At 38.3% G+C, this 26,822-nt stretch overlaps 1 protein-coding gene across 13 annotated transcripts in view; it reads left to right on the forward strand.

Moving 5' to 3' along the window:
• The window catches only part of LOC117412304 (inositol 1,4,5-trisphosphate receptor type 1-like), a 171,396-nt gene that overhangs the window by 116,718 nt on the left and 27,856 nt on the right, over nt 1-26,822 (forward strand). For 8 of the 13 annotated variants that reach the window (XM_058988874.1, XM_058988877.1, XM_058988876.1 and 5 more), the window contains 10 exons: nt 2,396-2,579; nt 3,480-3,733; nt 4,806-5,006; nt 6,211-6,321; nt 6,712-6,807; nt 10,191-10,346; nt 11,082-11,189; nt 12,666-12,897; nt 16,803-16,925; nt 26,253-26,428. In XM_058988874.1, coding sequence (XP_058844857.1) covers nt 2,396-2,579; nt 3,480-3,733; nt 4,806-5,006; nt 6,211-6,321; nt 6,712-6,807; nt 10,191-10,346; nt 11,082-11,189; nt 12,666-12,897; nt 16,803-16,925; nt 26,253-26,428 — 1,641 coding nt within the window. The remainder of the gene's footprint in view (nt 1-2,395; nt 2,580-3,479; nt 3,734-4,805; nt 5,007-6,210; nt 6,322-6,711; nt 6,808-10,190; nt 10,347-11,081; nt 11,190-12,665; nt 12,898-16,802; nt 16,926-26,252; nt 26,429-26,822) is intronic. The other 5 variants (XM_058988878.1, XM_058988883.1, XM_058988885.1 and 2 more) reach the window with 1 other exon arrangement.

The following is a 26,822-nucleotide window of genomic DNA, read 5'->3' on the forward strand; positions in this document are numbered from 1 at the left end:
TTTTTATATGAATGTTTTTATCCTGCACTCATTCGCTTTCTTAGCTTAAGCAGTCTAAAAGAAGGTAAATGCAGGTATCTGCCTAATAAGTGTGCCCAAAACATACTGGAGAGCAGTCAGGTTATTCAGGTTACGTTTGGGTGTACAGTAAAATTTGCCATTTTTATTATGCAGGCAATGCACATTAGCAAAAGGCTAAAAGTGAAAGGCTGGGTGAAGCTAGTTGGGCATGATTTGTTTCCAACATATAGAACTGAAACAACATGCATTCAAGCTCATATATGTCACTATCGTCAACGTTAGCCTTTTGTTCTTGAAAATGCTGAACATGATTGCAGCGTTATCACAAGTCAAGCTTCTTTCCGAATGCTATTGTTATGATCATATTTAAAAGCAATGTAAAATTTGTATTAATGGTTCTACAGTGTAAGTGACACTTCTTCATGGTGTTTTGAATGAATTGTCTGCTTTGTTTCAAATCTTTTTACCCTTCATAGGAAGTGATTTTTTAAATGTATTTTTTTTTTTTTGCTCGATTAGCCTGTCGTGATTTAAGAGATGATTATGGGGACCGCTGTGTGTACCTCCTGGTTTTCTTGAGTTGTAGTTGAGCTCAAAGGTGTTAACTGGTGCTGAAGCCACATGTGCATGTATTTATTGAGTAAACTTGTGTTCCAAAAGAGTACACAGAAAGCTACATAAAAGAATGCTGCAGACAACCAGTGAGTTTATTTGGGTGTAAAACTGAATGTTTTTGTGTTTTGGACTTTGAATTATTAAATTCAGAAACCGATATCCGTACTAGATATTTGGGCCCTGGGTCATTTTCTTTTTTCACATAATATTATTCTGCTTAATCCCTAAACTGGCTACAGCTCAGTGTGGCTTGCAACCTGTCCATGTTGAGGTCAGATTCACATCACATTGATGGCTGCTTGTAGGAAACTGTGTGCAGTTCAGTCTTATTGGAATCCTAGCGTGCATCCCTGCAACAGAGTGCTGTATGTGTAAGGGACATGTGTAGTGGATGAATGAGTATGAAGGCAATGTATGAGGTTTTTGTAACAGTAAAAACTGTGTGAACGCTCCCAACACCCCAAGCAAATGTCTTGGACTGTATAACTGGTTGTGCAAACCAGCCAGACTAACCTTTTGTTACCAGCAGTGTTCACAATCTGTAACAGGTCGTGCTGGGTCGAGACAACACAGATTTGATCTGTTTTTTTTATTTTTTTATTAGCTACTAGCTAAATTTATTAATCTTACCTGTTGTGCATTTTTCATTTGTTATGTAATAAAATATTGAAAGAAAATATAACAAACATATTTATATTAAAAAAAAAAAAAAAAAAAACTATCAAGTCAGTTATGAAAGTGTGAAATTTGTTTCTATTCACTTTATTTTCTGTCCTTAACCAACCAGCTACTTTCTCTAATACCTGACATGCTTTGTCCCAAAGGTAAAATAAAATGGCGTAGTGATTATTATTTATTATTATTATTATTATTATTATTATTATTTTTTTTTAAGAAAGCTTGTCCTGTTTTGCATCAGTACTGTAATATCAGGGTTTGTGGGGTTGCTTTTGTATTCAGTGGTGGTTTCCAATTCCGTTTTCAGGCGCTTCATGTGCTTGTTTTGCTGGAGAAGCAGCTCTAACCCGGAAAGGCTCAGTTTATGTAACCTGGTTTTGAAACGGTCCTCAATACCAGCTGATCGCACTGTGCAGTGTAGGCAGCCGGCTGTAGACCTGGATTTTAGTTTTCCACGAGTATAATACAGGCAGCTTGTTCATTCCCTCTACAAACAAACCTGCAGCAGATGAGAAGGGCTTTATACATGAATACAAATGCAAATGACAAAGATGTCAAAAAAGATTGAAGACAAATGGCAATATTCTACTTTTAGCAATTCTTTGTTATAGAAGATGCACGCAACACATACACACACAGAATTCACTGCAAACCATCTCTTATTCTGTGTATGAAGACTGCATTGCAATAAAAGTTGTTCACTTGGGTACCATTAACAGTATGCAAACGTATGTTGTAAGACCCTTTAGCTGAAGCTGAGTGTTGACAGGGTGTTTCAAGGCTGTCTGTCCAACGGTCTGTTGCACTTCATTTTTAATCATACAGGAATCTAGAGAACAGCTTTACTGATGGAGGCTGTCTGTCTAATACAGGCATCTAGAGAACAGATCAAAACTACCAATTTGAAGTATAGTCTTAATATGAAAATAAGTCTCAGTCTATAGTAGGTGTCTGCAGTCTGTCTGTCAAGCTTGCAGTTTTCCATGTGAGATACAGGTCATGGTGATCTACTTTTTCATGTTAACTCATGTTGTGTGGTGCTTGTCATCCCACCCCCCCACTGATCTGTCTTCTTCAACAGCGTTCTTTCTACTGCCGTCTCACGGAGGATAAGAAGTCTGAGAAGTTCTTCAAAGTGTTTTACGACCGCATGAAGTTAGCCCAGCAGGAGATTAAAGCTACTGTCACAGTGAACACCAGTGACCTGGGCAATAAGAAGAAAGATGACGACTCCTCGGACAGGGACGTTCCAGTGCGAAAAAAAGGTAAGGGGCTTGAGTGTGGAGACCCTGATCATCAGCCTCTAGTACACAGGTATTGTATTGTATTGCAAGAAAAAAAAAAAAATGGAAACTTGTTCCAAAGTGGCTGATCACTAGATGACTTCCTTTTGTAAGGACACTTTGATCTAGCCAATGTTACATATGTCTGGCTGGCTACTACTTTAGAACAGAAGGGCAGCTTCTGTACTCTGGTCAGAGCACTTACCACTTGGTATGATTTAAGATAAGGGGACAGTAATAAAGCATAAGTGCGTTGATGCACTTAGATTTGGTGCTTTACCTGATAAAAGCACGACCGTGTGGTGTGTAGGGTCGCGTCTTGATTGTGAAAAGTCATGCTATCGTAACGATGTACTTGGAAGCTGCACGCGCAGGACCGACCTGAGGGGAGAGCTCTAGTCCTCTTGGGGTCTGCGCTACAGGAGACCCCACTGGCCAGTGAGCTCAAGCGGACACCTGCAGGCCTTTGTCCTCCGAAGGTTGGCAGCTCACTGACATCTGCTCTCGAGTTCCTAGGTGTAGAGGCAGTTGGCTTGGTCGTGGGATTGGATGATGATCATTGACCTTCAGTTCTCCTGAGCTGGTGTGGGGAATTGCTGTGGCGAGGGAACGTAATCGGACTTTCTAAATTGGGAAGTTGCTTGTTTTAATGTTTCCTCGATTTTAGAATAGAATTCCAGTATTTCAAGAACTAGAAGATTTTTCAAAAGATGTACTGTAAGAAAGTATACTGCTGTTTTAATCTTTTTACATGGTGTACAGTAAAGAGCTGCAATAAATATATTGCGCACAGGACTATGTTGCTAATATAAACTTGATGCATCATAGTTTCAACTACTGTAACGTGTGTGTTTTTTTTTTTTTTTTTTTCTTTTGCTTAAGCCAAAGAGTCCATGGAAAAGATCACTGAAGAAGTGCGAGAGCAGTTGTTGGAAGCATCTTCAGTGACAAAGAAAGCCTTCAGCACTTACCGCCGGGAGGCCGACCATGAGGAACACTTTGCATCCGGAGAAGGGCAGCCCAACTCTGGAGACAAGAATAAAGATGAGTGGGAGATGAGTGCCGTCATAGCCATCATGCAGCCCATCCTGAGGTTCCTGCAGCTGCTGTGCGAGAACCATAACCGAGACCTGCAGGTTCGTCGGGCTGGATGGGACATGCTTTTAAACAAGTCTGTCACTTGTAGCATCAAGCTTTTATTTTTACATGTGATGTCTTCCCATCTCTGATCAAAGGTCACCATAGATCAGAAAGTCACATTGCTTAGCCAGTCAACACATGAGCTGTGGACAAGCAGTGAATGGTTTTATGTAAAGTTTTTATATAGTTTATCAATTTGTGTGAGGTGTGTTTTTTGTTATGGTTGCCAGGTACAGGTTGATTTGAACCAAACCATAGATGGATTTGTTTAGTGTGGGAGATGCCTATTGGTAGTTATCCCAGGATTACCAGTGATGTGATTCAGGTGGATTCCCTGGTACTGGAACATAATAATGCAGCTGTGACTTATCTGAGTTGATAAATCACACATCTGCCACCTGACTGTTAGTGTGTCAGCTGATATATCGGAAGCAACGCTGTGTGCAAATATTTATTTAAGTTCACATCCACAGTGGTAACTGACTCCCATATGCAGTACTTACTTATTTACATCTAATGTAGTGCTTTCCAGTACTATTTGATTTAGTCTGTACTAGAAAACCAGAGTAACAGTTTCTGCTTACTAACAATTTTGTTTCGGGAAGAAAAAAAAATTGTTTTTAGATCAACTGACGTGGAAAGTGTGAGTAAGCACAAGCTGGTTTTACATTTTGCATTCATACTCTAGCAAACCCAATGAGGTCAGCAACAACCTAATGATTCTCATCCAAATAGTCTTACTCCTAGAATCCTTTTTATTGCCTTATAAAACACAATCGTGATTTGAAATGGCAGAGTGCAGCACGTTCTACACAATTTGGTTCTTTTAAAATGTGTTGACCAGTTACATTATAAACACCCTGGATTATTGGACTATGACTATACTTGCTCAGTATTGTTGCTTTTTTAGTATTTTAGAAAGATATATTTTTGAAAGGTTCACCGAATTTCAGATTACAGGAAAACCTATTGCATAGATCTTGTTGCAAACATTTGCCATTCTGTCTGATCCGGAAACTACAGCCCTATGGTATAAGCACTATTAGATGTGAATTTTTTTAATTTTAGATTTTTTTGCGATGCCAAAACAACAAAGCCAACTACAACCTGGTGTGCGAGACCCTGCAGTTCCTGGACTGTATCTGCGGCAGCACTACCGGGGGCCTGGGTCTGCTGGGGCTGTACATCAACGAGAAGAACGTGGCTCTCATCAATCAGACCCTGGAGAGCCTGACTGAGTACTGCCAGGGCCCTTGTCATGAGAACCAGGTACCGAGTGCATGGCTAGAGGGAACACATGGGAAACGGGCCTCATTTACAGGAATTCAACTCTTACTGCAATTGTATTAGGATTTAGTCTGAACACTGCGGTTAAAGGAATCAGCAGACCGCAATGACTGGGGTACACTGGTCAGAGCTGCTGGTTTGCTCATCTTCAGCTGTTCATGGTGATTCAGGAGACTTTGGTACTGTTGAGAAGCTGGTGAAGAGGGGAAAAATAGGTCAATTGAAATCTCTTTATAGTAAAGGTCTGAAGTGAACTATTTTGTGTAGGTTTTGTCTGGGGTTTTGTATACCTGCTGGGTGCCCAGGAGGAAGTGAATAGGTATTTGATCCAATTCTCTTAGCCACCAGCCCAAAAAATTGTTTCACTGGAAAAGCCATATGAGCTGCAAACAGCAGGCAGACCAGTATTTTTTTTATCCTTGCCCCACCCCAAAAGCAAGAGAAACGCTTTTAAATAAATCTGTAGTTGGCACTCCTTTAGCACGCTCTGTTCTTGCATCCACAAAGTAGAAGCAGCTCTCTTTCAGACTCACCTGACCAGATTAACAGAGGGACCATTCAAAACTACAGTTTGGCTAGTTTAAAAACTAAATGTCTTTTGAGTTACAGGTAAAGGGATTGCTTTTATGGGGAAATGGAAACAGGGAGGGTTAAACCTTTGCACACTACAGTTAAACAGTACCACACCTTTTTTGTTTTCTCTTCCTCCCTCTGGACACTTATCACTCTTCCTTAAGACTCTTCCTTAAGACTCTTCCTAAATACTCGCTCTTATCTGCCCCCTATTTTACTGCATTTAATCCTGTACTTTAGAGTACTGTAATCTGTCCAGTGTTATTTAATCTGTAGTATTTTGTATTTAATAATATCGTGATGGAACTATCACTGACACTGTTAATGAATCGTATTTTGTCATACTTGTACTTGCTAGAACCAAAGTCATTGTACTTATCTCACTCTTAATTGTATTATTACTTGTACTGTGATTCTTGAAATGTATTTTTGTTTACGACTGTAAGTCGCCCTGGATAAGGGCGTCTTAATAATAATAATAATAATAATAATAATAATAATAATAATAATTTCTTTGATCTGTCAGCCACCCTTGTCTACTTCAGTAGAACTATTTGTTTTCCTCAATTTGTTGTATGTGATCGTGAATGTAACAGAGTTGTTTGTTCTTCAGAACTGCATTGCTACTCATGAGTCGAATGGGATTGACATCATTATTGCCCTGATTCTCAATGATATCAATCCTCTGGGGAAGAAGAGAATGGATCTGGTACTAGAGCTGAAGGTTAGTGTTTCAGCTGCATGATTTGCACATCACACAAGACTAGAGCTAAACCCAGCAGGGCATTTTCACATGGCTTAAGTAGGATGGTTTTTAATTTATTAACTCTTTCAACAATACAAAACCCCTCCACCAAAGTCTTTAGTAGCTTTTAAATCCTAGTATTACTGTTAATGTGTTCAGTGTTAACATGAACATTTTATAAATTCAGATGCCCAGTTCCCTATGAAATTTGGTTTCCAAGTGCCTGTTGAAGGCAGCAGGCACTTGCATACATTCAATGGATACATTTGTTACATTTGTAAAACAATTACACTGGGATTGTGAAAATGTTTGTGAAATCTCTATCTGTGTCAGCTGTTTACTCGGTAACCCTTCTCTGTCCTGGCCCAGAACAATGCCTCCAAACTGCTGCTGGCGATCATGGAAAGCCGACACGATAGTGAGAATGCTGAGAGAATACTTTACAACATGAGACCCAAAGAGTTGGTAAGACCATTTGATGAGAGTGCTGTTGTAGAACAGTGTGGTGTGTTTGTGTTTTTTTTTTTTTTTTGTGTGGTCATTGGGTTTTTACTGCTTGTAAATTTAATTCTCTTGAGATTGGCAGAGGAATAACGTGAGCTTTCCCTCACAGCTTGGCGTGCATCTTAGCTACCCTGCCTGCCATTTTAGTCCCGAGCTGCTGTCGGAGACTGCCAGCTGTGCACAATTGTGCATGGTGGTTTTGTGATGTGGAGTGATGCCTAAAGGGAGTTAGTTCATGTGTGCATTTCCACAATATTTCAAAACAGTTTAGTAAACATGTCTCTTTCAGAAATGTGGGCAAAGTTATTGGCAGTATGTTGTTGGCTTACAGCAATGTTTTTAATGTTGCCTCAAATGCTTACTTTTTTGTGCGTATATGGATTAAGAATCATGTGTTTTGTTTTTTTTTTCTTTTCTTTTATGTAGAAGGTTCAAATGACAGGTATTGTAAATATCTTCAGTCTCCACTTTAAAAATGGTATCGTGTTGCCAAATCTCTCCAGCCAGTCCAAGCTCTACCCTGCTTAGTTAAGCAGTTAGTGTAATGGTAAATATTGTTAAGAGATTAGTTCGGGACCCACACCCTTAACCCATTGGCTGTGAATCAATGAACTAACACACAGTGTCTGTTTTGTAGTCGCTGAATAGGAATACTAGAGAAGTTTGCATTGTAACACCAAGTGGGTGCAGTTGTTGTGTGTTTTTTTTGTTGTTTTTCTCAAATAAAATACTGCATAGTCCGTTTTAAGCATTATCTGGAATAGTTTGGCGCCTCTGCAGTCAAATACCTTTATACCATCAAGTCGATAATCGATCTCCAATCTCATTATGGTCATCAAAGCTGTGCGTAAAGCTATGACCACCATGTGAAATGACAATCTGGAATAAATGCTGCAATATTTATGTAGGAGTGAAGAAACTACAGTTTTTTTGATCTGCTTTGCTGGTGTTTTGAGTAATCTGTATTTTAGTGCTGGGACAAGTCCTTTTTTTTAATATATATACATACAATCGAAAGCAAAAAAAAAGCATGGCCGTGTCCACCAGAAATTACAGTCGATAGAAATGAGAAATCCACATCACAACATGTTTTTACCTTGCTAGATTTTCCGCAACAGTTTCTAAATTAGCAAGGGGAAAGATATCTCAGTTTGTGTGGGATTTCTATCCATTTACTTCTGGCTGCCAAACTTTAGCATTAGGTTATGCACGCAACACTAGCTGCCAAATGGTGATCTCGGTGTAATGTACATGTGAAGTTGCCAGTGCTGTTCAGATGCAGTGTTGCATATAATGGCTTAGATGTTTGCAAATTAACAAATATTCGAATACTCGTCTTCAACAGATATCCGAACATGAAAACACAATGTTCATCTCAGCACTACTGTATTTCAATGTCAATTTAATTTATTTTACATTTTAGTTAAATAAGAGAAATTGTAGCAAAATAAAATGCATGAGACTGGCTGAAATGAATTGACTACTAGTGTTTTTGAAATACCTACAATCTCACACATACCAGTAGTTCAATGGTTTTTCATCTGAAGCTGTGATATTTTAGTGGTTTTACAAATAAACCTCACTAAAATGAACCAATTACAGAATATCCTCCTCTCGGAGAAGCAAAATGATGGCATTCTTTCTGGCCAGTTCCACATTGGGAAACAGCTTTCTCACAGGAATGTATCATTCCTAAACCTGGTTTCTAGCCTTTTCTCAGACACCGAACCCTTTTATAGATTCCCAATTTGCCTACACAGCACTGTATTGGCAGAAGGTCAGTCTTTTTGTTAATGACATGCTGTATTCGTGCCGTGCTGATCTACTTCACACAATGTGCTGGCTTACACAAAGTGACACAGTTGCATGTTCTTTCCTACCACACTGTTATGCAATTACACCTCTTCCATGATGGAAACAGAACTCCTATTGAGAGTGACCTGAAATCGATTCTGCCCTATATAGTCTAGTGTATTAATGTTTCATGCTGAAGTATTTTTTGAAATTCTCATCTGATTTAGTGACTGATCAATGAAGTAATTGACTTCATTGTACAAGTGTTAGGGGTGCAGCAGTCAAAAAGGCTCTCCTTCCTTTTTATTTATTTATTTTTTGTTCCCTATCCAGCTGCCACATGCAAGGGGGGGGGGAATCAAAGGAAGGGTCCCTTTTTGAGTGCTGCACCAATACACATGCTTGTTGGTTCACTTGTACGCTGTGAATTTGCTTTATTAGACACAAGTGAGATGAAAATTCAAGTTTTAAATACTTGAAACTAACATGAATATATTGGTCTTCAGGTATTGATTGCATAACCTATACTAGTAACACGTCTTTTAAGCCATTCCAGTTTTTACTTCATTGGACATACCTGAGCTTGTTAGCCTGATGTAGTCTGTTTGTTTTTGTTTTATTTTCCCCTCATTTGACTTCATGTTTACAAATCGGATTTGACCTGCCATTGTTTAGTTGGTCAGTTTGGCAAGTTTCCCCAAGAGAATGTACTGAGTTCAGAGCAACCCTCCCCAAATGAACCCAATGTGGATAAACCCTAACCCTACATAAATTACTGACAGGCTTTGTGAATAGGGGAAGCACACAAGCTTCTCAATGGTATCCAAATGTGGTTCATAGTCAGCAACTGGCATGAAATAGCGCTCAGTGGTAGTTTTTTTTTTCTGGAAAAGGCTGATGTGTTGTCTGTTTCTCCTGGAATGAGTCAGTGTGGTGGAATCCACCCTCTACAAGTTCTTGTTTCTTCTGATTTAAGCAGTCTTGCTCGAATTGGTTTCACTGCACTCTTACTGCTTCAAGGTCGGTTTCTTTTGAATTTACCCCTCAGTCTGGAACTTTGCTGTTTTTACTTTGTCTCCAGTTACAGACGGATCACTGTTGTCCAATATACAAAATACATGCAAATTGATCCAAAATGTTCCCTCAAACATTCCCTTAGACATTCTTAACAATATATTTATGAAGTTGTGCCAGGTCAGACGTTTTAGAATGGTGCTGAGGTAGACTCTCTTTCCTGTCGTAATCTTATCTATAAATCACGAAACCTACTATTTCATAGGTACTGTACTTTTACAGGAGCAGCAGGAAATTAAAGTAAACCTTGTTCAGATTTTTCACAAGAGCTTTGTCTCTCCAATTTGAGCCTTTTTTACTGTACCTTCCTTCAGTACAATGCTGTTATTACAAGTTAGTTATTTAGCAGACGCTTTTATACAAAGCGACTTAGACTGGGTCAGCTAGCTAGATAATAGATAGTTTGACTCCAGGTGCTCGTTTTTGTAATGTATGTTGGTCACACTGGGTAACGGTGTGTTTTTTTTGGATTGCAGGTGGAGGTGATAAAGAAGGCTTACCTGCAAGGAGAGGTAGAGTTTGAGGACAGTGATGATGATGATGATGGTGATGGTAAAGAGGATGAAGATGGAGAGGATCACGCTGCATCCCCTAGGAACGTGGGGCACAATATTTATATACTGGCTCATCAGGTAACGTGCTGCAGCAGAACGTTACCCTGGCAGGGCATGAAACACTTCCGCTTGTGTCAGTGTAGTTTACTCTTAACAGAGCTTTTATTTTCCCCCGTTCTTGTTTTAATAAATTCTCAGTTACATTAAAAATATTTGGCATTTAAGTATTTTCTCTCACAAGGTGCAATCCTTTTTTCTGAGAATTAAGCAGTGGTTTTACGTAACGTGATTTGGACAATCTTTCCTTTCAGTGTTTTATTAAAGGTTTATAATATTTAAAGTTTAACATTAAAGATTGGCACTCAGAATTTAATGTGTGTGTTTGTTTTGTTTTTTTAGGGTTAGTGTCTGGTTGATTTTATCAAGCATCTCTTTTGAAGGGAGGATTTGTTTTTGTAAATCCTCTGCAATTATTACTAGGAATAAAAAAATAAAAACTTCTGATGCTGACTTTATATCCAGAATCTAATGCTGCCTTTCACTTTTGACATAAGGTGGCTGCCATATTATGGTCATGTGACTTTGGTTTCCAGGTGATAAAGACCAAACACTGGGGTCTATTTTGGTTATGTATTGTATATAGTACACTTTAAAGTAGGTCAATGCATAAGCCCTGGAGGAACATGCCAGCAGGATCTATGTAGTTAGAGAAGTGGTGTTAAGATCTGGTGCACGGCTGCGTTCTGTGATTCTCTTCCTAACATTCCATGACAAATGTTCAGTTTCACTGCCTTTTTTGTTTTTGAACCACAGCTGGCGCGGCACAATAAGGAGCTCCAGCACATGCTGAAGCCTGGAGGTCAGAACGGAGAAGGAGATGAAGCTCTAGAATTCTATGCCAAACACACTGCCCAGATAGAAGTGAGTACAGTAGAGCCAGTGCTGCTGCTTGACAGCATTCAGGAAACACATCTGACAAAATATAATGGTAACTGACACTTTGCCCTGTGACTTAAGGTGGCTGACTTATTGTGTGACTTTCGCATTAGACCTAACACTGAGATCTGTATACTGTAAGTTTTGATGTGGTTTAGGGATGTCATGGTATAAAGTTGACGGTATGGTGACCATCAAATATACCACGGTTATCGTCATACTGTGGTATAATGTCATTTTTTTGTAATCCGAGATCTTAAGAGACCATTGCCTCTGACTAGATAGGGTTGCCATATTGAGGTCATGTGACTAAGTTTCAGGGGTATAGAGAGAACTTTTAAATTAATGTCTTAATTGGTGCAGTCCTGTATTCTATGATTCAGTCAACTCCACATGTCCTGCACATGGTTGTAAACATGATTTATTCAATTGATCATGTAGGTGATAAAAAAAAATGTCCATCTGAAAAGTTTAAACATGCAGTGCATAAGTCTCTGTTGCCTTAATTGTAGTATTTGGGCAACCTTTTGATCAATTTAATACACCACAGTTTATTTACGGTTGCTACACAGCTGTTTTTGTATTTTTCCCTCCAAACACTGGTAACTGAATTTGACTGTATAGTAAAAACAGTTTCACATCCGTTTTTTACTTCTGGCCTTATGCAGACCATTAAACTCCTACAAAATACAGCCAGCAAATATATTTTATTGGTAGTTCTGTTACATTTGTAATGATTGCTGTCACTTTAACTGTACAAAAGAAAAACATGTATGTTAATGGCCATGCATTACATAGCAAAAGAAAATGTCTTTTTCCATGACTGGTATACTGTTGTTTCTTAACTGGTGTTTTAATTAAATGGCACGTCTGCATTCAGTATGTACAGTGCTAAATTCATCTTATCAGTAACAATCCACATAATGCTTATTGGTATCAATGATCTTCACACTTTTTTAAATACCATTTGAGACAGGAAATAAAACTGCATTGAAAGAAAGGTATACGTGCAAGTTGAAACGCAACTAATATAAAGGCGTTTTCACTGTGGATAATTTCGTGTTTGAGGCACAATATTTAATGCGGTACCATTCTTGGTCTTGATGGTAAAATCAAGTTTCCCACAAGTCATGGTAGTAAATGGATCACATTTTGGGTACCATGACACAATTAGTTAATTTTAAAATGCATTTATTCGATCTTTTCTTGCTTAACATACATACAGAGCAGGTATAATTTGTTTTGTTTTTTTTGGGGGGGGGGGGGCTACCTGTGTAATAAAATCCCTACTTATAGTTCTGCATTCCTAGAAAATGATCCTAGATCATTGTAATGTTGTTCATATATTTAACGAGGAGGTAATTTGGGGATATATTTCACAGCTTTATGGGATTTTAAGTAGGATAAAAGGGGCAATAGACATCCCGCTCCCACTTTTCAATTTGAACTTTCTGTCTACAGATTGTGCGCCATGATCGCACCATGGAGCAGATTGTGTTCCCGGTGCCCAATATCTGCGAGTTCCTCACCAAAGAGTCAAAGCTGCGTGTGTACTACAGCACAGAGCGAGATGAGCAGGGTAGCAAGATCAATGACTTCTTTCTGAGGTCTGAGGACCTCTTCAACGAGATGAACTGGCAGAAGAAGCTGCGAGGTACACAAGAGGCTGTTGGTAACACAAACACGGTTCCCTGTGCGTTTTACAAGTAACTCTCTAATAATATAGGTCTGTGTGCTTGCCGCTTTCCGCTAACCATTCCCCCTGGTTCCTCTTGTGTACGTTTGTGTTCTCCCTGCATATTTAACCTCTCGAGAGTGGGTCCTGCTCATATGCAATCTTCAGCGGTGTCTTTGTTTTTGTATAAGTTGTTGTGCTCGCCGCTTATTTCTTCTTGAGTTGGGTGGTTATTCACAGGTTGTGAGTCTTCCTGCAATTTGAAGTGAGCAACACAAACCACCCAACCTGGTTTTAGACATAGGTGGCGAAGACCTTTTTTAAAGTCATTAAGTGAGTCACAAGTCGTTCAAGTTCTCATTTAATCAATAGCAAAGTACTGTTAATTGTTTTAAACTGTTGTTTCATGACTCCATTTTTGATGAAGGATGAAGCAGTTGGATTTTGAGATCTTGTTATTGTTTGGTGTCAATCTAAAGGCCTAGGAGACTGTCAAGCAATGTTTTCCAGGTTACAATTTCATACAACAAAAAAACATTTTGAGCATCTGTCCTACTACTTTCAGCAGTTTGACAGGATATTTTAGACTTGTGTTTTTTAATGCAATCTCCAGAAGTCCACACTCAACTCAGCTGCCCACACCATAACATATGCCAAGTAAAGCTGCTGATGCAGCAACCATACTAATTGGACTATAATCAAGCAAGGTCAATTCTGAAATGGCCTCCTAAAGAACACCAGTTTGTAAGAAATGATACAAGTGGCTCAAATATTGGATATTCCATTCTGATCCAATACTTAACCAAAGCCTGTGTATCTTCTGAATCATGGTACTTGGGTCCTGTTTCGGTGCTGTGTTTTTTTGTTTTTTTTTTGTGGCGTGCTGCTTTTAATTGGTTGAGCCTGTACAGGCGTATTTTAATGGAAGTATATTGCTGTGTATCTTTTGGAAACATTACAGGATTTTTACCTGAAACCTTAGTTAAAATACACTGGATGCCTGTGATCAGCCAACTGCACGTTTTCTTTCGGTGAGACAGTTAAGGAATATTAATACTTTAAGGCCAATGGCCAACACCACCCATGATAGTATTATAAATCTTTCCTGAAACACATATCTCACAATGTAGACATTGATCAATTGGCATTAGAACCATCAGGATTGGGTTTAACTGGTGACATGTAGCGCAGAGGATAGCTGTAGAATTTAGTATTGGCTTCACCCTTTCATCTGCACGTATATCGACTGTCTTGCCTTGTAGCTAATCATGCTTACTGCTTATTCTGGACTGCTGTCTTAATGTGAATTGCTAACTTATTTTCCTTTCCAGATTTCCAAACCATTAGAAACTCCATGTATACATGTACAGTACCAGGGTATCACTGATCATCCTGATGCATCAATGCTTACATTTCTAACAGGTGGCGGTAGGGTATCCAGATTCATTGACTTGGTTCAAAATGAAAGACTTCTAATCGACACGCTTGTCATTGAAGTTTTCTTTTTTGTATTTCTAAAAATAGATAAGCAGGCAGATGTCTGCAACTTTGATAGAGGACTCATCATTGAGTGTTTGTGTTGCAGAGGCATGTAAATATATTAGTTGGACATTATCCAAGATTTTGAACGCACGAAATGGCAAGTTACACAAGTTGTCGCAATAGGAAAACTGGTGGCTGTAATCATGGAACTGATTACTCCATACCTCGGAACAAGAAATCTGGGATCTGTTTGATCACAAAACATCTGTTCTGGTGATCAATGGCAAACGTTTGTGTGGGCAGACAAAGTTCTATAGCTGTTATATCCAAATATATTTTTATGAAACAACTTTTTTTTTATTGTGTTTTTTTTTTTTTTTTTTTTAGTGTAAAATGGAAGGCTGATCAAGGCTTTATAGTTAATTTGAATGAAATAGAATGTGAGCTCCCCTGCTGTGTGTTTTGTTTTATCCTGGTCTTGAACCCTTTTAGTTCATAAAACCTGAAAATAAGAAACCATATTACAAGGGAATCTTAGATCAGAATACCAAATCCACTGCCATCCAATTTTTTATTAGACTGATCCTCAACAAGAATGGGTTAACACCCCCAGTATGTGTAGCAACACTACACACAGCATAGAATAAGGTATAAGTAACCAATTCAAGTAGACCACTATTCTTCAGTGTAGTCGACTTGTGCCTTTGGAATTCTGATTTGAGGGTATTGAAGTTCTACATAAGCCTCACGTAGAGTTTGTATTGGTAGGATTTTTTCTATAGAATGCAGTATTTCATTATTGTGAACCAGCTGAGAGGATGTGGTTTTTCTGAATGGACTCATTTTAGTCAGTTTTGTTATTGCTGGGGGATTTTACTATAGCACTCTGCGGTCTCATGCTTGGACACGTGATTGAGTTATCTATATGAATCAATACAAGAAGTGCACTTGCATTCGCTCTGCTGTAACGTCATGCACATATACTGTGTATGTTTTTGTTCAGAAAATCCCCTCTCGCATTTCCCCTTTTTCCTTTTAAAAACCAGTGTCTGCTTTCATAATAGCATCCGCCAAACAAACCGTTTTCATTGTGTTGGCTGTGAAAGAATGCAGACGCCTATTTATAAATAGGTGCTTGAAGTGACAGACACATGAACCCTTTCCCCTTTACAAAAAACACTTCTGCATACAAAAAAGTCCCTAATAGTAAAGCTTCTTCATCTTGTAAAAGTGCTTGTCTTGATTCCTGGGTCATCTCTTAGGTTATCAAGTTTACGATTGTAGTTGCTTCTGCATAATTTTAAAGTACTGTAGATCTTAAAGTATGTGGTGCTAACATGAATTCCAGTAAATTTTCTAATGTATTGCCATTTTGTAGATCTCAATTCTCCTGAGAAACATATGAAACGTACACAGTATGATAAGTGATTTTAATTGGTGTTTATTTAAAGATGTTAATACAGGAAACTAATCAAGCGTTCTTCTGCTACTGTGCTACACTACCGATTCAACTCAGAGGTTGCATGAAGGAATCAAGTCAACATTGGAAACTGGAAAATCAGCAATTGGTACTGTGTGAAACTTCTGGTAGTTTTTTTTTTTTAGTTAAGAAAATAAATTCCATTCAGAATTGTGCGAGATCTATGAAGTGAAGACAATACATATTGGATAATATGTGGAATTATGTTCACTCTGTGTACTTAACATAGTTCCTACCACACCCTCTCACTGTATGTTCTTAATCTGATCATGGCCACTTTTCTTTCATATTGGAAGCAGGTCTGTATTTGCAGTGTGTTCTGTTGAGTAAGTTCTGGTACCAAAGTGGGAACAACTCTCCCTCAGTGTTTTGTTGGTGGAATGTTTATCACACTGTACATATTTAAGTCTGTCTTTGTACATGTAAAGTGCCTGAAACAAAAGGAGTAATACAGCAAATCGTTTTACTATGTATTCAGCTATTGCAACCACAACGCATACCCTACATCTGCCCTCTGTGCAAACAAGATCAAACTACAAAAATGCTATTTCTTACCATGATCACCAGTCCCCCTTTCAATTCCGTTTAAAGATATTTTGGTTATTTTACTTGTATACTTCAGAGTGGGATGTGCAGCTATCTCAGACACTAGATGAAAAGCTGCTGCTGCTTTGTACCGAATGTTAATAAATATAATAAGGATAAGTGGCTGAAAGATTTGGCTTGTTTGTGGCGAAGGTCAAAGACTGCATGACCCAATAGAGCAGGCTCTACACAACACACTGCAACACTGACCAATGAAAAGACAAACTCCCAAACTATCATGGGGGGGGGTCATATTCTCTCTCCTCTCTCTCTCTCTCTCTCTCTCTCTCTCTCTCTCTCTCCTCACTGTTACTGTATAATGCATCCTCATGTTTGTGGCCTGGTGCTTTTTATTGCCTATTTTTGTGCTCCACAGCTCAGCCGGTGTTGTATTGGTGCTCCAGAAACATGTCCTTTTGGAGCAGCATCTCCTTCAACCTCGCGGTCCTCATGAACCTCCTGGTGGCTTTCTTCTACCCCCTGGAGGGCATTCGAGGAGGTAACGGCACTACACAGTGTGTCTTTTAGCGTACAGTGCCAGCATAGGGTTTGGTACATACTGTACATGGATGATCGGCTAAAGTATTACCCTCCTGCTGTGGATGAAAAGAGGATATAGTGAATGCGGTTTTAAGTACATACAGTTGTAGTCAAAAGTTTACATGCCCCAGTGGAAATTTTAAATTTCTAGAAATTTCTCAAAGAATTTTAGGAAATCTTGTAGCAAGTGTTTTGCTTTTGTGGATGAGGTGAAAAAAGTTACAAGAAATAGATGTCTACAATTCTATTTCAGAAAAACTCCAAAAATACTAATTCAAAAGTATTCATACCCTTTGTTACTATGATAGTATTGTCTACAAGGTGCTAGACATTTCAATATGATAATGATTAACCTAATTCTAGAAAAGTCTAGAAAATGCTGGATTGTAGGTGAACATTCTTGGAGTATAAAAGGGTAAGGCATAGGATGATTGTCATTACCAATAAGTCAATATGGGGGAAAAAGTAAAGAGCTATCTGAAGACCTTAAGGCAGAAACGTATTTATTGTCATGAAGCTGGAGAAGGTTACAAGAAGATTTCCAAGCATTTGAGTGTCCCAATTTCAACCATTGTTTCTATTAAGACGTACAAGACTCATTGTACTGTCAGCACTCCCTCTGTCTGGGGGAAAAAAGAAGGTTCTTTCACCAAGAACAAGTAGAATTGTGAAGAAGGTTAATAACAATCCCAGATTGACTGCCAAAGATATTCAAAGTGAATTGGCTGCAAGTGGGACTGGGGTTTCCATTTTAAACCATAGGTCGAGTATTGTATGTTGAAGGTCTCGATGGTCGCAGGCCAAAGAAAGTCACTCTTAGGAAAACGTCACGAGGACAATCTCTTTAAAGTTTGCAAAACAGCATTTGAATGATGGATAGGAGTTCTGGTCAAAGGTTTTGTGGAGGGATGAAGCAAAAATCGAGCTATTTGGTCACGCTGATAGTCGTAACATTTGGAGCAAGTCTGGTGAGGCATACAAAGAAAAAAACACCATACCTACTGTGAAGAATGGAGGTGGTAATATCATTCTATGGGACTGTTTGTTTTTCCTCTAATGGCACAGGAAAGTTAGTTCCAATACATGTAAAAATGGATTCCATAGCACACCAAAAGATATTGGCCAATCATCTGAAACCCCGACTGGACGTTCCAGCACAACGATCCAAAGCACACTTCAAAATCTACTCCAGAATGGTTGAAGATGAATAAAATCAAGGTTCTGGAATGGCCTAGTAAAAGTCCTGCTCTAAATCTGATTTTAGAATCTTTGGTATGAGTTGAAGGCTGTGCACAAGAGAAGTCCTCAGAATTTGAATGAACAATTTTGTATTGAAGAATGGTCAAAAAAATCACAAGAATCATGCCGAAAGCTGACAAATGTCCTAATCATTTAAGAGGTTATTGCTAAAGGTACCTCAACTAGCTGTTTAATTTTCCTTGTCTGGGGTATGAATACTTTTGAATTGGAGTTCTGTAAAATAATTGTAGACATTTATTCTTGTAACCTCCTTTTTTTTTTTTTCTTTTCCACAAAAGCAGAACTTTTGCTTTAGAAGACTTTTTCCTATAATTTGTTTGAGAAATTTTATAAATTTCCACTGGGGCATGTAAACTTTTGACTACAACTGAATGTCACTCTTTACAGTTTTCCATATATCTAGCAAACCGCTTATCCAGTTGTCAAACTTGATACTTAACGTTAGTTAGCATAAGTTGAGAGTGTCAGATTCTGGGGATAAATGTGAGCTTGTCTGTAAATACTTCCACCTGTCTCTCACACTTGCTTTTTGACATCATTCCGGAATACCGCTTTTCAAATGGTGATGAACATTTCATTGCTAATTCTTTTATGCTATACTATTCTGTACATGCTGTTGATAAATACCATGGCAATCAAAAACATAATGATAGCTCTGATTTAGGATGTATAGCCGTGGCTGTGATTGCATGCTACCGACACACATGCCTTATCTTCCAATTAAATCTTAAACATAATGCTGTACATATCTTTTGAAATGTGGTGTTACTTTAATCTATCGGCTAACGCCTTTCAGACTTCCACTATAGATCTGTTTATCTTTATATTTAATATGTTCTGTGATTTCTCCATTTCAGAATGTATTTTCCCCACCCCAGGCACCCGTATAAAACCCAAAGCTGCTCTTGTAGGTTCTACATTTTAGAACACTAACAGCAAGATATCTCTTGATTTGTCGTACAGTGTGAGGAATTAGTTTAGCAGTTACCAGTTTTTGCTGCTGCCTCCGGGGCTGTGGAACCATTCAAAAGCTGCTTCATCATCACCTCTCCGCATGACATCACACTCAAGTAACAAAGACCCGACAGGAAGTCATTAGGAGTTGTGTACTTAGGTTTTTTTGTGTGCAGCCTGACGCTAGTCTTGGTTTCTACCAGATTTTTTTAGTAGAAACATTAACGTTGTAAAGACGATCTCAGTTCTTTTTTAAATGTGTCTCTTGCTGTTTTTTTTTGACGAGACAATATGCTGTAGATATTGAAACCCTTTATTACAGGTCTATTCACCCTTTTAAACACCCAAGGGGATGAGGGTTCCATTGATAATGCTGTAAATAGAGGAGATAACACAAATTTAAACTGTGCTATATAGTGCACACTTGATTTTTCAAATAGTGACTGTAATAGTCCTAGTATTTTGTCTAGTTATCAGTATTGGAAAGTAGTTGTGAAATCAGAACAAGACTGTAGGATTTTATAACAGCAGGATCTAGGGCAGGGAACCAGGCTGTCGAGGAACAGCCCAGTGACATAGCGTCACACTGAATTGGCTATTACTGGGGGACATGTGTTGTGTCCAGCATAGCTGAATGTACAAAGCGAGGGACTGCTGTAAAACAATTAACCCCTTACAGGCTCACTTCTACATCAGATCATTGCCATCCTGACTGCTGTGCTGGCCTTGCACTCCACGTGCGTGCTTGTTTTCCGTCTCAGTTTTGGTCCCCTACTATACTTTTCCTCAAGCGTGGCAGGTTATACAGGGAGATTCATAAGCAACACACCAGTCAGGAAGTGGGGGTGGGGTTTGAATCCTGTTGCTGATATTAGCTAGGGCCCCCACAGGGAGCACTGCATTGACATGCCCATGCGTTATGGAGGTAAATGTGCGTGCATGAAACATACTGCAGAGCGGGCAGTTATTTGTTATGTTTGGGTCTGCAGTAAACCTTATTGTTTTATTGTACAGTCAGTACACACAACATACCACTTCTCAAAGTGAAAAGCCAGGGGATGCTAGTTAGGGGCCATTTGATTTGTCGTTTTGAATATGTCAAAACAAACACATTACGTTTACATCATCTGAGACACGCTTTTCATAAACTTGTTAATGTTTTATTTTCATGAAGAAACACAGGTTTATGCGCCACTTTTTTATGGGAAATTCTCATTTGTGGTGTAATTAATATCATCCAGGTAATACAATAGTTTCAAGGAAGACAAATAATAGAATGCATCTAAATTGAAAGTGTTACATTGATAGAATCAGTGTTCTGTAAAGTACCGTATCTAGTATGGCTTCTGTTTTAGTATTACTAGAATGTACATTACACATTTTTATTTAACTGACCCACATGTCTGTCTGACACACAGTCCACAGGGAACACTGCCATGCAGGTGTCTCGTCACCAAACTTGTATCATACTCCTGGGCTTCTGTAGGTGTTTCCTTTGCATTTGACAGATTCCCTTATTGCATGCTTATCATATGATTGAGGACTCTACTAAGTGCCTGCACTTTTTTTAATGTATTTTTTTTTATTATTATTTTTTTTTTTTACAAGCATGTTTGCTTTGGAACTTGGCTGCTGATCAGTTGGATTGTTTTGGTGTGAAGGTTGATTTTATCATCCTGTTATTGCCCTGGGCTACTTGGCACTACAGGATCACAGTTCTAAGTAAAGATTGAGTAATACAGATTGAATCCCTAGTATTAGGATAGAACATAAACTGCAGAACATGAAGGAGTTGTAGTCCTAAGTATTTCTGAATCCCATTTTAATGTGAGCGCCATCGTTCAACAACTCCAGTCTTCAGTATGTTTAGCATTATGATGTGTGATAAGTATTCAACTAAAGATGGCACTCGTCTTAAAAATAAAGAAATAAATACCAATAGTAGCAATGGGCAAGTTTAATTTCTACAAATATACCCTTTGGTTCCATTAAAGTTGAAATTAGTTCCATAGTAACTATTTCACTTGGAGACAATTCCCATATTAGATTCTTGTCTTTTTTTAAAAAAGTGCATTTTCTGTCAGGATAACTTAAGCCTAGAATGAAAAAGAGAAAAACCTATATAGGGGTTGAACTCCATAAATACTTCTTTCTCTTTCAAATTAGTGAGGATTTGGCCAGAGAGAGGGAGGCATCTTGAAATGCTGGTGCCAGATAGCCCCCACAAGAGCTCAATGGTGACCTGAGCACCCCGAGCCTTGCCTGCCTCCCGTTCAGTTGTGAGCACCCCCAGCCTTGCCTGCCTCGCATTCAGTCGTGAGCACCCAAGCCTTGCATGCCTCACGTTCAGTCGTGAGCACCCCCAGCCTTACCTACGTCCCGTTCAGTCCTGAGCACCACTCAAACAGAGACTGCCATTTCTGCTTAATGGTGTGGTTTTGATGACTCATTCCACTTCCACATATTCATATTCCTCAAATCCCCGAGAGTCACTGGCTGGTGATTTTAAAATAAATGAATAAAAATAGCTGCCAGGAGAATTACAGATTTTGCCTCCAAAAGACAGCCAGAAAGAATATTACACTAATTTATTTATTTTATTTATTATATATATATATATATATATATATATATATATATATATATATAATTTTTTTTTCATGTTTCTACATTGTACATCAAGCTCATAGAATAATTCCAGTGAAAATTCCCTGATATTAATAACTATCATTTCGAAAGTCTTGCATTTGTCCTATATAACATATTTTATAATAAATGTGTGTTTTAATATTATTTTGAATGGCATTTTTCTTCTAAGCCATTCATGGACACAGTTAGTCATTCTTTGAAGATGGTTCATTGTCACACTTCCAGTGCTTCCCTGCAAGAGTTTGCAGAAAGCCATTGAAAATGAGAGACATTTACAATATTGAGAAGAGGCGCCAGAGCCTGAGGCTTCAGAGTTCCTATAAACCTCCCAGATGAAGGTTCTCCTTGAGTAATCGCTGCTTTTCCAATGTGTCCACGTATAAATGGATGTAGACTCCAGGAGGTCCACAAACAACTCCCAACATTGTTACACTGTTCTAAGCAACACCACAGACAGCTTGTGATGGTGTAAACACGATCATACTGAAGTCTCATTCTGGGCCCGTGATCGGGTAAACACGATAAACACACTGTTTCTTTGACTTGCTGGGCCACCATAATTTGCAGTACAGCTTGTTAACGCATATCAGAGGGGAGGAATATCATTTCACTGCCTGCTTGTTTGTTTTTTCGTGTGACGTCACTGAGATGACAACATGACAATTTGATTACAGCTAAAAATTTGACTTCTAGTTATGTTAGAACATCATTATTCTGTCATGTGTTTTAATATATATGTTTTTACAACATTTATAGATATCAAGAAATGAGTGCATATAAGTAGATACTATTTCATGAACTAAATTGGTCAAGTACGTTTTTTTTTCCTTTTACTAATTTTGGAATGAATTAACTTATTTTTATAAATTATTTATTTTTAGAAAATAATCGTAGTGACCATCATTTATAAAGACCCTGATAATACATATATTATATCATTGCAATCACACAGGTTAGAACAAATGTTATAATGTTTAAAAAATAATAATAATAATAATGAATACTTATTACAACATTTTATATGGTTTCTGAAGTACTTTATAATGTCTTTATAGTCTTCTGGGGGGAAAAATGACACCAAGATGCTACTGTAGAAAATAGATTTCCAATGCTTTTTTTTAATAGGAAGAGTCCACTACAGCCATATTTATCAATCGTGCGTATGCACAGTCTAACAAAGTGACATTTATCAACATACACCTTTACGCGGAAGTGTTCGTAGACTCTGGACCATGCGTACCATAGTTTCCTTGTGTTAGAATGATGGTACTGCAAGAAAAAAATGGAACCCCTATTCACGATATACACCATCACTGCATAATGGAAAACAATTGAGCCAATAATTGAAATTTGACGTGCCTATATAATTACCCTAATATAATTATTATACATGCAGTGGTATCAATATTGATTATCACCACCACAAGTATTACAAATGAAGTAGAAAACAATACTGTCAGTCCTTTCTATCGTGCATTGTGAATTGCAAAATATCAAAAGTAGAAACAGACGTGCAGCCTATTAACACATAAACATTTTAACTATAGTCTCAGAATAAGGGATTTTCATTTAATTGCTGGGTTCCCCAGTACTGTTGGTGCTATAGACTGCACCCAAATAGCAATTAAAGCACAGACATTGAATGAATTTAATTTCGTGAACAGGAGACAGTACCACTCAGTGTGCACGTTCTGTGTGACGCCCGACTCAGTCTACTAAATGCTGTGGCTGAACGACCAGGGGGAACCCACGATTAATTTATTCTTCAAAACAGCAGTAATGACAGACGGTACGTTTACCATATAAGGCTATACAGGGGCGTATTAAATGCAAATTCTAGTGACTGAGATTTACTAATACGTATTACTTAGAATTGTGCGTACAAGCGAGTGCCTTACGCAAGATTGAAAAATCAGAATGTAATTGTGCGTGCAAACATTCTAAACTCTGTGTGTACGATACATTTAAGTAATGTTTTTACGCACGATTGAGAAGTATAGCCTCTGGTCCTGTGGGAGCATCCCACTGAAAAATGCGTGGTCCTTTAAAGGGTTAACCACATTATATATAATAAGATATTTATGTAGTCTGCATTTTTCCCCTTTATCTGTTTTCTTTTCTTACGGGCGTGCAATAGTTATTGGCGACTCGGCGAGTGCAATACGTTGCGATAGAAATGGATAGATTAGTTTACGAGGTAACGGACCAGCACGGGTATTTACATTTACTGGGTCCGAAGACGACACAAGCCCCAGTGCATTTTGTCAGGAGGTTTTGTCAAATAAAACTCTTAATGCTGCAAAATTGATATGCCATTTATCTACAAAGCATTCGGAATGTGAACAAATCCTTTTTTAAAACCAAAAGAAATAGGAACTTTGCCATCAGCAACTTTCAAAATGTAAAATGACAACATTCCTCGATGAACTGGTAGCGAAGATTCAAGCCTAGGAATCTCATGGTTAAGTACGTTGTATACTTCACTTTCTACATGTACTCGTATATACACATAAACATTAGATTCAAAATGCGTGACAAGTGGTTCATGGGAAATCCAAACAAGATGGTCCCTACTTATATAATTTACTATTACTATTGGTCTTTTATAATGGGAAATGTAAGAAATCGTGGCAATACATACTGTATTACTGTAGGTAAGATTTAGTGGAATTAAATTAGTAAACTATATGTACATTTCATAGATTATTGACTGGACTCCTCCCTGTGTCCGAGAAAGTTAGATGCTTGCAGATGCATGATGAACGATGGTCAGTTTCAGCAAATGCCATTTGTTAAGTTAGTTGCTTTTTCCATGAGAAGCAATTCCCTCTGGATGAGAGTGATCAGCAGGGGTTGATTTGGTAATGTTCATGCAAATCTGATGTCTTTTGAATTAAAAGCTTTGTTTAATTACTTCTGAAGCTCCAGAATTGTGAATATTTCCCGACCAGCGGTTTTTTGTTTTTGTTAATCTTTTAGGTGGATGGTATTTTTAGCACTGATGTTGTATAACTGGCACCTGTCATGTGATATTGTCAAGACTTGAAAATGGGCAGTCTTGCAGCTCTGCTTCTACTGTTCTCTGAACTAGAAACTGGCAGGTTCAGCAAATCAAAATAATCGATTATTTAAAAAAAAAAAAAAAAATGGAGTCACTTGTTCTGACAACTTTTTTTTCCTTTTAAAAGAGCAATCCCTTGCTTCCCATGAAATTCACTTTCTGAGCTTTACTAAGCAATTTGGAGGATTGCTACTGTATTGGCAGCTTGTTTGTGTTACATTATGCAACCTTTATTTTATAGTTTACATTTTACATGAAATGTTCCTAAAAGGTATACCGATGGCAGGTACAGTGTAGGTTGTACTAACTCTCTAAACATCTGTAGGAAAAATGGCCCTCAATCCTGACAAGTTATTCAGGGAAATGATGCTATTGTATAATGCTTTAGGTAAATTCCACTTTGTACAGAGCAACCAGGCTAATTTAATGGCGAGAATAATAGAATCCCTTTTGGGGGAGTGTAGGTAACATTGAGAGCAGGACACGAATGGAAGCAGGGTTAAGTTGATGCAAACAGAGTTCTTGTTGGCGTTCCTTTTTGTTTATATGACTGTTTCAGCTGCAGGCCGATAAGCTGCCACTCTCCTTGAAAGCACTTTGCAAACTGAAGACCTGCAGGACCTTATGACTGACCGAGCGTTTTTAGTAGTTTGTTCATTTAAAACTCCTTGACTTTGGTTCTTTGGTAACGAATCACTGCTTTGCCAAAGACGTGTGTGTTGTCAGTGTACATGCAATCTTCGTGTGACCTCTTCCAGTGGAATGCCAGAACTGCAGCAAAACTCAAATGGATTTCAATTTTTGCTTCGCCGCCTTAGATAAATTGATTAATTTGCTAATTAGGCTTGTTCACTGTTTTAAAGCAGTCAATATAATTGTAGTCTGATACACAAATTATCTGTTGCAGCGATGCAATGCAGTCCTGAAGCTATATGACAACAGATAGTTGGAACACTCTATAAAACAATTTGAAATTAACTAGTTTTTGTTAAGATTTGTAGCCACAACTTGTAACTGTACTGAATTGGTTTAAGAATTGATTGTTTTGTATGAGATGTAGTAGTTGTTGTCTGTATGCTAATTTGTATGTTTTCCCTGCAATTCAAGCCTTTTTGACCAGGTCTTCATTGTAAGAAAGAACTTGTTCTCCACTGGTTTTCACCTACTTAAGGAATGGGTTTGTTTTCAGGGAAACCCCTACAATATGCCTATGACAATCGGCCATTTATTTAAATGATGCTTCACAGTTGACAATGCATAATAAATCTCTGATTCACCAGAAAGTGGTGAATAGTAAGCAGCACAATGTTTTGGTTTTTTGATTATGGAGCTGATGGTCTTTACTGTGTGTTTGTTTTTTAGGCACGCTCGAACCTCGTTTATCTGCCCTGTTGTGGGTGGCTATGTTTGTATCGCTGGCCATTGTGATTGTGCTTCCTCAGCCCCATGGCATCAGAGCCCTCATAGCCTCCACGATACTGCGGCTTATCTTCTCAGTCGGTCTGGAGCCAACCCTGTTCCTGCTCGGTGCTTTTAACGTAAGTGCATTTTTAAAAGTGTATTTCCGTTGTCACCCTACCTCTTTACCATTTTTAAATGTTACACGTCTGATCATTTCCTTTATGTAATGGTACGTATTGAGGTTAGTGCTATGTGTCACTGAATTCCTACCAACAGAGTTGGTGTTACGTTAAGTGAAACTTTGCAGCCCTCAATAGTTTTATTCTGCCTAAAGTTTTACTGGAATTCTTTTTTTTTTTTTTTTCAATCATTCATCGATCAGATTTTGGGTTTGGTTGAAAGTAATGGGACATGCAATCCAGTTTTAATTTAATTCATGAGTGACGTTTTCTGCTGTTAGTTTTAACCTGCGTTGTTGGCATACCGGTTTGTTTACATTTTCTAAAAGTAACTTCTTGCCACTAAACACAC

The sequence above is a fragment of the Acipenser ruthenus genome, chromosome 16 (genome assembly GCF_902713425.1).
Source record: "Acipenser ruthenus chromosome 16, fAciRut3.2 maternal haplotype, whole genome shotgun sequence".
In the NCBI taxonomy this organism is placed as follows: domain Eukaryota; kingdom Metazoa; phylum Chordata; class Actinopteri; order Acipenseriformes; family Acipenseridae; genus Acipenser; species Acipenser ruthenus.